We start from the raw sequence: 12,609 nt of genomic DNA, 5'->3' as shown, positions 1-12,609 counted from the left end.
TCGGGCTCCCTGCTCAGCAGGGAGTCTGCTTCTCCCTCTGACCCTCTTCCCTCTCGTGCTCTCTATCTCTCATTCTCTCTCTCTCAAATAAATAAATAAAATCTTAAAAAAAAAATAGTAGCTCACGGGGGCTTGTGGATGGCTCAGTTGGTTAGATGACCAACTGTTGATCTCAGCTCAGGTCTTGATCTCAGGGTCGTGAGTTCGAGCCCCGCATCAGGGTCCGCACTAGGCGTGTAGCCTACTTTAGAAAAAGAAAAGAAAAGAAAAGAACACTAGCCTAATATTCAAAGAAATAGAGAAGAAATAAGAAGAGAATAGTTAAAAAATGATTTGCCACGGCAGAGCGTGACCGGGAGTGGATTGAAGAGGCGGCTAGAGGACTCTTGCTTGTCATTCTAACCCCTTCTGTCATGTTATTTAGGCCTTTAACCTTATGCACACATTTCCTGTATAAAAAATAGAAACCGTGAAGACAACACCACGTGCAAAACCAGTAATGAAATACAGAACGGTCGTGGGCTGGCTGCCTCCCCACAGACACATCTCCGCGGGAAGCCCAATTATAATCAGTGTTGCTGACGAGCATGGACCCAGTGCGGGGAGGCGGTCACATGCACCTCCACCGGGGTGAAGCCCACGCGTGCGGGGCGGCGGGAGGGGGGCGGAGCGGGGAGGGACAGGGCGCCCCCTTCCCACTGGGCCCCCAGCCCGTGTTTCGTCCTCTGCATGGCCCAGCTCACTTCACCCCTTCTTTCTTTAGACATTAGTGCCTTTTAACAGATTGCTCCCGAGGTTTGATCTAGAAGCCATGCTGTCCCCAGAAGGTGACATTTGGAACCTCCACTTTGCTTTAAGGACAGTGACTTGGGGGTGTCACATGTCACATTTCCAGGATCCTGGAGGTCAGCCTCAGGGCTTGGGCCCCGGTGCCGCTCACTTGCCCTCTGCCAGGCCCTGTGCTCTCCTTCCAACAACCCGGATGAGGCCCGTCAGAGAGGCAGGCGAGGATGTGAGCGCCGCAGGGTCGCAGGCTGCCTCCCCCGGTGGTGGCGGCAGGAAGGGGACCGACGTCTGTCATGTGCATGCTACGTGCCAGGCGCTTACTGTCAGGCCGGCCCCGTGTTCCTCATGAAGAGGATGGTGACACAGCATGCGCCCGACACGGTCACTGCTGGCTGGTCAGGCACACATCCGGGGCCTGGAAGAGGCTCGCCGGTCCTGTGCTTCGGATCTGAGCGACACATTCCAGGCTCAGCGGAGCCCGGGGAGGCTTCTCTAGGAGGGAAAGCCCTTCCCGGGTCCCCATCCCTGTGTGGGTCCTTGGACCTGGGCCTTTTCTCCCGACGGTTCCTGAGCTCACTTCTAGATTTTAATTTCTCCCTCCAGGTCCTGCCTGAGGTCCGTGCCCCTCTGGCATGGACTGGCAGCCCTTTTTGTGGCGCTATCTGATTCTCTCTTGCCAACAACGTATCTCGTGTGGCTTCTTCTGCTGCAAGAGATCTGTCTCTAATCCGGCCTCGGGTTTCATTACAAGCAGTTTCGAGGCTCGAGGAAAGCGTGGCGGAGGGAAGGGAAAGAAAATTCATGTCATCGCGCACACTTGATCTCATTTTCTCCCCACAACAGCCCTGTAGGGAAGGCATTGGTATGGTTATTTTGCACACCAGGAAACTGAGGCACAAGGAGATGAATTCACCCGAGGCCACACGGCCCCTAAACGGCAGACTGGCGATGTGAACCCAGGGCGGTCTGGCCCCACGCGCTGTGTTGCGATCCCTGTGCTCTGGTCCCTGCCAGGTGGCTGAGAAACTGGAGACGCTGAAGAAACAGTATGACGAGAAGCTGGCCCAGAAGGAGGAGCTTCGCAAGAAGTCTGAGGAGATGGAGGTGAAGCTGGAGCGTGCCGGGCTGCTGGTGTCCGGGCTGGCTGGCGAGAAGGCACGGTGGGAGGAGACAGTGCAGGTGAGACCAGCCCCACGGCCTGGCGCCCCTTCCTCCCAGAGCGCCAGCCCCTGCCGGCTGAGGGACCCCGGGGTGTAGGCCCATCCAAGGATGGGGGATGGGACGTCCCCCCCTCCTATTTCAGGAGAAGAGTGGAAGGAAGGACTTTGTGCCATCAGGGGACTGTGCCATGTTTACGGAGGCCTGGGAAGCTCACGCCAGGGCCCCTGATGGGGCCGCTGGCCTGGTGGAAACCGTCCTGGGGCATCTTGTTTCTGCCTTGATTGAGGTCCTGGCTTTGAGGAAGGCTTGGGCCTTATCGCCGGAGTATAAACAGAACTGCTGTTAAAGACGGGGAATTCAGAAGTAATTAGAACCAGGTTAGAGCTCTCAGGGCCAGAGGTTTAGGAGATGGGAAGCACCTCTTTGATCTAGATAGTGTCCCGAGGAGAGTGCCTTCAGAGCACTCCCAGTGTGTCCCCCCTCGCCCCCCCCACTGGCTTACACCCCCTGCTGCCCCCCAGGGCCTGGAGGAGGATCTGGGCTACCTGGTAGGTGACTGTCTCCTGGCTGCTGCCTTCCTGTCCTACATGGGCCCCTTCCTGACCAACTACCGGGACGAGATCGTCAACCAGATCTGGATGAAGAAGGTGAGGTGGGGCTCAGGTGTGAGTGAGCTCTTGGGCTGTGAGACCACGGCCTCTGGGAGGAGCCAAGGGACCTCCAGCAGGGGCCGGGGGGCCGGGCTCAGGCCTCCAGGCTGAAATTCGGGGTTCTTCCCCACCCAGATCTGGGAGCTTCAGGTCCCTTGCTCGCCTCGCTTCACCTTTGATAACTTCCTGTCCAATCCTACCAAAGTTCGAGACTGGAACATCCAAGGATTGCCCTCGGATGCCTTTTCCACCGAGAACGGCATCATTGTCACCCGTGGCAACAGGTAAGGATGCCGCTGGGGGCAGGGGTGGGGGGAGGGCAGAGCCCGTGGTCTGACTGGCCGTCCTCCCGCAGGTGGGCGCTGATGATTGACCCTCAGGCCCAGGCCCTAAAGTGGATCAAGAACATGGAAGGAAACCAGGTACAAGGCGGGGGGGTGGGGAGGCTGCTCTCCCCAAGCCTGTCTCTTCCCGAGGCCCTACCCGTGAGCCAGGTTTTCCTCTGGTCCGTCGGTCGGTCTCCCACTCTTTCCCTTGCTCTCTAGGGCCTCCAGATTATTGACCTGCAGATGAGCGATTACCTTCGAATTCTAGAAAACGCCATCCAGTTTGGATATCCAGTGCTGCTCCAGAACGTGCAGGAATATCTGGACCCCACACTCAACCCTGTGCTCAACAAATCTGTAGCTCGAATCGGTTAGGGCCCAGGCTGACTGTGGGCTTGGACTGGGGGACACATCCGAGAGACCAGCCGCGCAGGACCCTGGGGAGGAAAGGGCTGGCCCTGGGGCTGTGTGCCTCCACTCAGACAGCCCTGGGCTGGGGCCACTGCGGCAGGCTGAGTCATGGCCGCTGACCACAGTGGGTCCTCGCCCTTGACCCCCCTGTGGCTACAGGTGGTCGGCTGCTGATACGCATTGGAGACAAGGAGGTGGAGTACAACACAAATTTCCGGTTCTACATCACCACCAAGCTCTCCAACCCTCACTACAGCCCAGAGATCTCGGCCAAGACCACCATTGTCAACTTTGCTGTCAAAGAACAGGTGGGTGGGGGCTGGCGCCTGGACTGAACTCAGGTGGGGCAGGAAGTGCCACTGAGTCGGCGGGATGGAGACAGGCCCACGGGGTCGGGCAGCAGGGGGCGAGGGGTCTGGAGAGGTAATGGGGCGACAAGGGTGAGGTCCCCGGAGTGAGAGTGTCACCACGCATCCTGCGTTCTCAGGGCCTGGAGGCTCAGCTGCTGGGCATCGTGGTCCGGAAGGAGCGGCCAGAGCTGGAGGAGCAGAAGGACTCGCTGGTCATCAGTATTGCTGCCGGCAAGAGGAAGCTCAAGGAGCTGGAGGTCGAGATCCTTCGGTGAGAGCTGCCCTCCACCCCCACCTGTGACGCCCCCCCCACCAGCCCCCCCACAGGCCCAGCAAGCACTCCTCCGCTCTGGATCCACGCCCCCGGGGCCTCCTTTCAGGCTGCTGAACGAGGCCACGGGCTCCCTGCTCGACGATGTGCAGCTGGTGAACACCCTCCGGACCTCCAAGATGACGGCCACCGAGGTGACGGAGCAGCTGGAGACCAGCGAGACCACAGAGATCAACATCGACTTGGCCCGCGAGGTGGGCTCCAGCGGTGGAGACTGCGGGGCGGGGGGGGGGGGAGGGGGGTCCCTCCACGGGACCGGGGCCCTGACTCCGCGCCTCCGCAGGCTTACCGCCCCTGCGCCCAGCGGGCCTCGGTGCTGTTCTTCGTGCTCAATGACATGGGCCGCATCGACCCCATGTACCAGTTCTCGCTGGACGCCTACATCAGCCTCTTCATCCTCAGCATCGACAAGAGCCACCGCAGCAGCAAGCTGGAGGACCGCATCGACTACCTGAACGAGTACCACACCTACGCAGTCTACAGGTCGGTGCCCCGCACCGTGCCAGCCGAGCGTCCCCAGAGATGCTGACCCTCCCACCGCCCAGCTCCTGGTGCCCTGCTCCCCTCTCCCTGCACCTTCCCCGGGCGGCGCGCCCACTGGGGGTCTAGCCCCACCAGGCTCATAGCTGAGCTGTTGGTGAGCCCTGCACCCCTACCTATGAGTGTCCACTTCCCCCAGTGCTTCTGGAGGGGTAGTGTGCCCCGAAAGCGCTAGGGATCTTGGTAAAATCCAGATTCGGATTCAGCGGGTCTGGGGCACAGCTCTAGCCAGGTCCCAGGGTGTGCTGCTACGGCAGGTCTGGGGACCACCCTCTGAGCAGCAGCGAACTTGATCTCCACCTGGATGGCCCACAGGCCCCCCGAGTTCAGCTTGTTTCACATGAAACCCCTCATACCCCGCTTCCTTCAGGGTTCTCACCCTGGGCGGCTCCAACACCCACCTCCCCGCCACCCAGGCCAGAAATCGCAAGTTCTCCCTGACCCTTCCTCTCCCCCCCCCCGACCCCGGGATCAGGCACCAGGGTTTGCTCATGAGTCTTTCTGCAGAGGCCCCTGCCTGGGTCTCCCCACCACAGCCCTGCAAACAGCCCGACCGTTTGCCTCAGCTCCTGGCTCTCCCTGGGGTCCTCTCTGCTCTTCCTTATTACTCTGCTGCTCCTGGGGAGCTCCTTTCACAGACTGCCCCGGGGTGCCCCTGCCCGGCCATCCCCCTCGGCTTGGCCACCCCACGCAGGACCCGTCAGGTCACGTAAGAATCCCGGGGCTGTCTGCCTGCCCTCCCTCTCGACCTGACTGCCTCCGGGACAGAGACTGTGGCTCATTCACCTTTGTGTCCCCGGGACCTGGCAGAGCGCCTGGCACAGAGCAGGGGTCCCACAAACGTTGTGGGTTGTTTAACGGAAACAAATGACTGATGTCACCAGTGAACTCCCCAGGTCCCCGTGCGCTTGGCTGATTACGGGGGGTTCGGCTTAGATGCTGACTGGGGTCCTTGTGTGTCAGGCTCTGTGATCGTATGACCCTTGTCAGGCAGCATTCATATTGGGTTTCCCGCCTCCTCCACCCCCCCCCCCCGGCCTGCCTCCCAGGTACACCTGCCGCACACTTTTTGAACGCCACAAGCTACTGTTCAGCTTCCAGATGTGTGCCAAAATCCTGGAGACCTCTGGCAAGCTCAACATGGATGAGTACAACTTCTTCCTGCGCGGGGGCGTGGTGAGTAGGGCAGAGGCGGCGAGGTCGGGCCGGGGGCATGCGTGACGAGGCCCTGGGCCAGCCCATAAGGCCCACGGCTGTAGCGAGTGAGCTAAGGAAAAGCGCCAGGAGCAGGTGCACGCCCAGCTCCCCGGGGATGCGGCCGTGACCTACCATGTGCTTTGCGTTACGGGCAGAGCTTTGGGGCCCCTCTTCCCTGGGACCCACCGATTGGTGTGATCTTGCCTCTCTTGCTGCTGCTCAAGCCACGCCCCCCCCCCCCCCCCCCCCGCCGCCGCCCGGGCTGCCACGGTCACATTGTGCTCTCGCCCTTGCAAGCACCCTCACCGCCCGCCCCCATATTGCTTTTGCTTGGCAAAACCGCCGCTCTGGTTGGATCCGGCTTTCCTGCTCTTGGGTGGCCCAGGCAGCGAAGCACGCCCACGCTGGATGGACTCGCTTTAAATCCTTTGGTTCCTTAAAACTGCCGGGCGGCAGCACCTCGTTCCCCTCCACGTTCCCGGGGCCGGTTGTTCTCCACCGTCCCAGGCAACCGGTTCATTCCTTTTGCTGCCCGCACTTCACCTCCCGCCTGGATTTTAGCAATAGCCTCCTGACGCTCCTCACCCCCAACCTCTCAGCCTGGCGCCAGGGACTCTTCTAAAACACCGCTGGTGTCGCCCCCCCCCCCAGCTCCTCCCTCCACCCGCCCCCGCCACAGAGGCCTCCCTGTGGCCAGAGGCCTGTCCCGCCTTAGCGCCCCTGCATCGCCTGTTCTTCTGCCACAGGTGGGCGCGTGGCCCTCTCTCACCTCCTCCAAGACTTGACTCAAATCTCACCTCACTCACTGAGACCTCCTTGACTCTCTCTTTTTTTAAGACTGTATTTATCTATTTGAGGTGGGAGGAAGGGCAGCTGAGCGCTGAGCCCCGCACGGGGCTCGATCCCACGACCCTGAGGTCAGGACCTGAGCCGAGACCAAGAGTCGGATGCTCAACCGACTGAGCCACCTGGGCGCCCCTTCTTATTTAATACCTCAACTCCCCCCCCACCCCAAGAACTTCCAGTCTTTTTTGTCCTCCTCAGCTTCCTCTGTTTTTGCATGACCTTGCCATCTTTAACGTGCTAGATCATTTAATGATCTGTTCTGTGTTTTGGCTCATCATCTGCCCTCCCATGTTGGAAAATAAGCTCCTCAAGGGCTGAGGTGTCTGTCCTTTTCGTTCAGTGATGCGTCCCAAGTGCTGAAAACACATAGTCGGTGAGCAATAGATACTTGTTGAAGAAGGGACGGAACAAACCGCTTCTGAGGGGTGAGGCTGCGAACGGAAAGCGTTAGGGTGAGGGACAGTAATACCAGGAAACCACCAGAGGGCGCCAGCTTCCTAACTTCTGCACAGTGCGGTCCCCGCACAGCGAGCCCTAGACCCCCACACTGACTTCCCCAGGCAGGGTGGATCCCAATCCATCTCGGATTCCAGTCCTCCTTCCTTCTTCTGGGCTTTCCCATCATTAAAAAAAAAAAAAAAAAAGTGGTAATTCTTCGGCGGTGTCCCCGGTCACTCCCTTCCTCCTGTCTCCTGGCCCAGGTCCTGGATCGGGAGGGCCAAATGGATAACCCGTGTCCCAGCTGGCTGGCGGATGCTTACTGGGATAACATCACAGAGCTGGACAAACTGACCAACTTCCACGGACTCATGAACTCCTTTGAACAGTACCCTCGTGACTGGCACCTGTGGTACACGAATGCCACCCCGGAGAAGGCCACGCTGCCAGGTACCCGCCCCCGCCCGCCCCGCCTCCCCCCCCCGCCTCCCCCCCCGCCTCCCCCCCCCCCCGCGGCTCGGCTCCCCACCCCGCAGCCGCCCTGCTGCCGCCGGCCCCCGCAGTCAGACCCCTGACTCTCGCGTCCGCTCTGGCCCTGCCGCCCGCCCCCGCCCCCGCCCCCAGGTGAGTGGGAGAACGCCTGCAATGAGATGCAGCGGATGCTGATCGTCCGCTCCCTGCGCCAGGACCGCGTGGCTTTCTGCGTCACCTCGTTCATCGTGTCCAACCTGGGCTCCCGCTTCATCGAGCCGCCCGTGCTAAACATGAAGCTGGTCAGTGGCGTGGTTTCCTCGCCCCCACCGCCTCGGGGCCTTCTCCGCGGTCTCTCCCTCCCACCGGTGCGCCGGGGCCTCCTGCCTGAAGCCGCACCCTGTGCTTCCGGCAGGTGATGGAGGATTCGACCCCGCGGACCCCGCTGGTCTTCATCCTGTCCCCCGGCGTGGACCCCACCAGTGCCCTGCTCCAGCTGGCAGAGCACACGGGCATGGCCCAGCGCTTCCACGCCCTGTCCCTGGGCCAGGGCCAGGCCCCCATTGCTGCTCGGCTCCTCCGGGAGGGCGTGGTTCAGGGTCAGTATCTGTCCCGCTCTCCCGCCCCCAGCCTCGGAGCCTCCGGCCTCAGTCCCCGGACTGTAACTTCAGTCCCCACTTCCCTAGAAGGCCCCAGGAGTGGCCGGGCTGGGTTTGGATCTCCTCCCCCTCACACCCGCGCAATCAGGGCAGAGTGTGGGACAGATGGGGCTCAGGGAGTGGCTCCCGCTGAGTCCAGCATCTTCTTGCAGGACATTGGGTGTTCCTAGCGAACTGCCACCTGTCACTGTCGTGGATGCCTAATCTGGACAAACTGGTGGAGCAGCTGCAGGTGGAAGATCCTCACCCTTCTTTCCGCCTCTGGCTCAGCTCCAGCCCCCACCCGGACTTCCCTATCTCCATCTTGCAGGCCAGCATCAAGATGACCACAGAACCACCAAAGGTATGGCACCTGCAGAGAGCCGGCACCAACTGTGCCATCTGGCCCCGCTTTCTTCCTGCGAGCGTCCGCGAGAGGCCTGACCGGAACGACAACACGGCTTTTTGATTCTGCTGTCTTCTAGAAAATTCTACCTCATTTCTTTCCTCCAAGCACCAAACTCTTAGAACCTAATAGTAATAGCTAAACATTTTTCTTTCTTTCTTTTTTAGAGATTTTATTTATTTATTTGAGAGACAGTGCACAAGCAGGGGAAGGGGCGGAGGGAGAGGGAGAAGCAGGCTCCCTGCTGAGCGGGGAGCCCGATGCAGGACTTGATCCCAGGACCCTGGGATCACGACCTGAGCTGAAGGCAGACGCCCCACCAACTGAGCCACCCGGGCGCCACAATACCTAAACATTTCTGAGCACGATCATGGGCCAAGGGTTGTTCATTTATTAATTCATTTAAAACGCACACTCCCTGTCAGGTAAGTACTGTTCCGCCCATTTTACAGAGAGGAAACCGAGGCACAGAAGAGTAAATAACTTGTCCATAGAACCCTCCTGCCTCCCAGCATTTCCTTTCATCTCTCCCTAATGCCCCGCTGGCTGGGCCCCAGCACCCCCCCCCAACTCTTGAAAATGTTATCTCCAGGATTACAAAGTCACCATTAAATGCAACCATCCTGATCCTGCAAGATCTCCTCATGTTCCCGCATCCCACTTGTTTACCTCTGTATAAACTACTTCAGTAGCTTTCCATTGCTTTCAGCCAAGACCAAGACCCGCAATAACAGGCTGTGTGCCCCCGGGGGCCTCCTGGCTGCACCCATTGCCCTGTTGCCCTTTGCTTTCTTGGCTCCGCCTACGCCGTGAATTCTTAAAATGTCTTGTTCTTCTTCCTCCAGACTCTACTATTCTCTCTGCCCAAGGCTTCTAGAAGCCCCTGCTCCTGGCCCCTGCATCCTCCCCACCCTCTCCTCTGGCCCTTCAGGCCTGGGCCCATCATCACTTCCTCAGGAAGGCTCTGCCCCCCCGGGTCCGGGCCAACACCCTAGTGATACCCGCTCATAAAACCTTCCCGCTCCTGCTGTGCCCCCTCCCCCCCACTGCGACATTGGACACGTGGTGGTGTGGTTCTGACTGAGACCCGTCTTCTCTAGACTTTTTGTTTTTCTCTCAAGGTCTTGCTCATCTCGTGACTAGCACCGGGACCCCTATGGACTAGGGGCTTCACAAATGAGTACTGTGTGAACCCACGTCTCATCATTTCAATCCTCCTCGACAGCCTCGGGGCCGTGGACTCGGCGGACCGGCCCTCCCCTGGGTTCCCTGACGTCACTTACCCCGTCCACGTTTCTTGGTCCTCTTGTTCTGTGGTTGTGGCTCCGGACTTGGTCCTTGACCTCCAGCTATGCCCATTCTGTATTTCCTCCTTGGGCAACCCGACGGAGAAATGGTCCTTTTCCTGATTTCAACTCCAATCCTCATCTCCTGGCGCCAGTCGCTCAGTCCCAGGCCTGGATTCCACATGGCTACAAGGCATTTCTTCCTGGCAAGCCAGCTCCCTAAATCCCCTGCTCTCAAAGCAAGTTGCCAGCCCGCCACCAGAGAGAGCCTCCTCATCCGATCTCTGTTCATGGTGCCTCCAGTTGTTTTTCATTTTTTATTTTTTGAGAGAGCAAGCGAGTGAGCAGGGGGCCGGGGGGGGGGGACAGAGGGGAGGAGAGAGAGAGAATCTTAAGCAGTGTCCATACTCAGCGGGGAGTCTGACGCTGGGCTCGATCTCACGACCCTGAGATCAGACCCCAGCGGAAATCAAGAGTCGGACGCTTACCCTACGCACCCGATAACGTTTTAACCTAAATCGATTACATATTTTCAATTTTCTTCAATGACCCAATCATGTCCTTTATAAAATTCCTCTGCAGAACCACAGCCCCCAGTTGCCAGTCGGGGGATGGCTCTGGAGTGTACTCTTGGATCACTGCCTGCTCTCTGGACTTTTCCTTTTAACTAAATATTATGCAGACACAAAAGAGTATGAAACGTATGCAAGACATAAAGGATCCCAATTCCATACATACCTGTGTGCCCACCTTCCCGTGGAAGAACGAGGACTCTCCTTCCCAGTCACCTTCCCTCCCCGCTGGGCGGACGCTGCTCTTCTCAAGGTGCATCTGGCTGCAGTAATCTGTAACTCGCCTTTCCCATTCAGCACTACCTCCTTGACCTTCATCCATGTTCGTGTTTCATGGTTCCTCGTTGCATCCCACATCCAAATATCCGCCGTCAATTCTGTGTTTTACGGGTTGTCTTTTCCCTTTTATTTTTTTCGGTGAATAGAGGTCCTTAATGTTTAGGAGGTGGAATTTAGCTTTTCTTCTTTATGGCTTGTGCTCCTAGGTGTTGTTCAAGAAATCTTGGCTTACTCCGAGGTGGTAAAGGCACTCTCTTAATGCTTGTCTTCAGAAGCATTATAATCTGACTTTCCCATTTTGGTGTTTTACTCACTTGAAGTTGATTCTCGCAAGTGTGGAATGAGTAGGGATCCGATATTTTTTTTTTCCCTATCCACATAGATAACCAATTCTCCCAGTACCATTATCGAATAGTCCACAATTACCCTTCTGATCTGCAGCGCCTCGAAGCCTTCAGTCATGTTTATATAGGTGTAGGTTTCTGGGCCCTTTGTTCTGTTCATCGGTCAAGTTGTTAATATTGGGGTCAAATACACTGTCTCATTTACCCTGTAGCTCTGTAATAATCCTTGATGGCTGGTAAGACAAGTCTCTTTGCCGTATTCTTCTTCAGGCTACTCATAGCCTTTTATTCTCCAACATAAATGCTGGAATTAGCTTGTCAAGTTCTAAAAAAAAAAAAAATCTCTTGATCAGTTTGGAGGAAATCAACATCTGTAGCAATACCGGGCCTCCCCATCCATGATTATAGTATGTCTCTCCATGTAGATTTTCTTTCTTTTTTTTTTTTTAAAGATTTTATTTATTTATTTGACAGAGAGAGACACAGCGAGAGCAGGAACACAACAGGGGGAGTGGGAGAGGGAGAAGCAGGCTTCCCGCGGAGCAGGGAGCCGAAGCGGGGCTCCATCCCAGGACGCTGGGATCATGACCCGAGCCGAAGGCAGACGCTTACCAACTGAGCCAGCCAGGCGCCCTGTAGTCTTTATTTTAATCAAGTTTTGTCATTTTCTCATAAAGATTTGTGCATTTTTATGTATTCCTAGAAACCCTACATATTTTGATGTTATAAATGGCAATATTCTTACTCCAATTTTTTCACTACTCCATCCTATCCATTGTGGATGCGTCTTTTTTTTTTTTTTTTTTTTTTTACTTGAGGGAGAGAGAGCACACGAGAGGAGGGGGGGTCAGAGGGAGAAGCAGACTCCCCGCTGAGCAGGGAGCCCGATGCGGGACTCGATCCCGGGACTCCAGGATCATGACCTGAGCCAAAGGCAGTCGCTTAACCCACTGAGCCACCCAGGCGCCCTGTGGATGCGTTTTCTTAAAAGCCCTGTTTCAACATATTGTTGTCCTACTCAGGACAGAAAGTGGCCCTGTGACTCCTGGTGAATCAAGTCCAAATGGCTCCATCTGTTCACGGCCCTTCTGACCCCACCTGAGTCCTTGCCCTTAGACTCATCTTTTCACGTATTCTCCCCTTTGTGCCTCTATCCCTTCTGTTCTTTCCATCTCCAGGAAACTAACGCCCTCCTGTCAGCCTAGTTGTCTCCTTCCCATTGGTGAGACTCTGTCCACCTTGACCCGCAAGGGTGTTCACGAAGCCTGGAAAATCTATCGCATAGACTGTCCCTCCTCGATGACATACCGTGGCCCCCTTACTCTACCCCGGACCTTTGCATATGGTCGTGCGTACATTTTTGTCCGCTAATAGTTGCATGTATTTGTCTTCATCTTTTGGTCGTATCCTCTGGTACTCCCAAATTGAGTTGGCCCACCTGCCGTTGAGAACATCGTGGCCGAGAGGATCGAAAGTGGGGGGACAAGAAGGTAGAGCTGCCGTTACCCACACAGCACCTGTGTGCAAATTAAAGAGAGGCGCCCACCCCGTCCTGTGAATCGGTGCACATCTTGGCA

The 12,609-nt window shown here is 57.3% G+C and overlaps 1 protein-coding gene across 2 annotated transcripts in view; it reads left to right on the top strand.

Moving 5' to 3' along the window:
* DNAH2 (dynein axonemal heavy chain 2) overlaps positions 1-12,609 on the top strand; it is a 79,447-nt gene that overhangs the window by 63,714 nt on the left and 3,124 nt on the right. For both annotated transcript variants that reach the window (XM_028125061.2, XM_088028000.1), the window contains 14 exons: positions 1,801-1,965; positions 2,469-2,594; positions 2,733-2,881; positions 2,953-3,019; positions 3,143-3,293; positions 3,494-3,642; positions 3,822-3,955; positions 4,065-4,209; positions 4,299-4,498; positions 5,605-5,731; positions 7,300-7,486; positions 7,661-7,809; positions 7,923-8,106; positions 8,319-8,509. In XM_028125061.2, the coding sequence (XP_027980862.2) occupies positions 1,801-1,965; positions 2,469-2,594; positions 2,733-2,881; positions 2,953-3,019; positions 3,143-3,293; positions 3,494-3,642; positions 3,822-3,955; positions 4,065-4,209; positions 4,299-4,498; positions 5,605-5,731; positions 7,300-7,486; positions 7,661-7,809; positions 7,923-8,106; positions 8,319-8,509 (2,124 nt within the window). The remainder of the gene's footprint in view (positions 1-1,800; positions 1,966-2,468; positions 2,595-2,732; positions 2,882-2,952; positions 3,020-3,142; positions 3,294-3,493; positions 3,643-3,821; positions 3,956-4,064; positions 4,210-4,298; positions 4,499-5,604; positions 5,732-7,299; positions 7,487-7,660; positions 7,810-7,922; positions 8,107-8,318; positions 8,510-12,609) is intronic.

Source organism: Eumetopias jubatus, unplaced genomic scaffold, assembly GCF_037043125.1.
Source record: "Eumetopias jubatus isolate StellerSeaLion01/CBP00866 unplaced genomic scaffold, mEumJub1_p1.0 scaffold_10, whole genome shotgun sequence".
NCBI lineage: Eukaryota > Metazoa > Chordata > Mammalia > Carnivora > Otariidae > Eumetopias > Eumetopias jubatus.
This window is presented reverse-complemented; position numbering and strand designations above follow the sequence as displayed.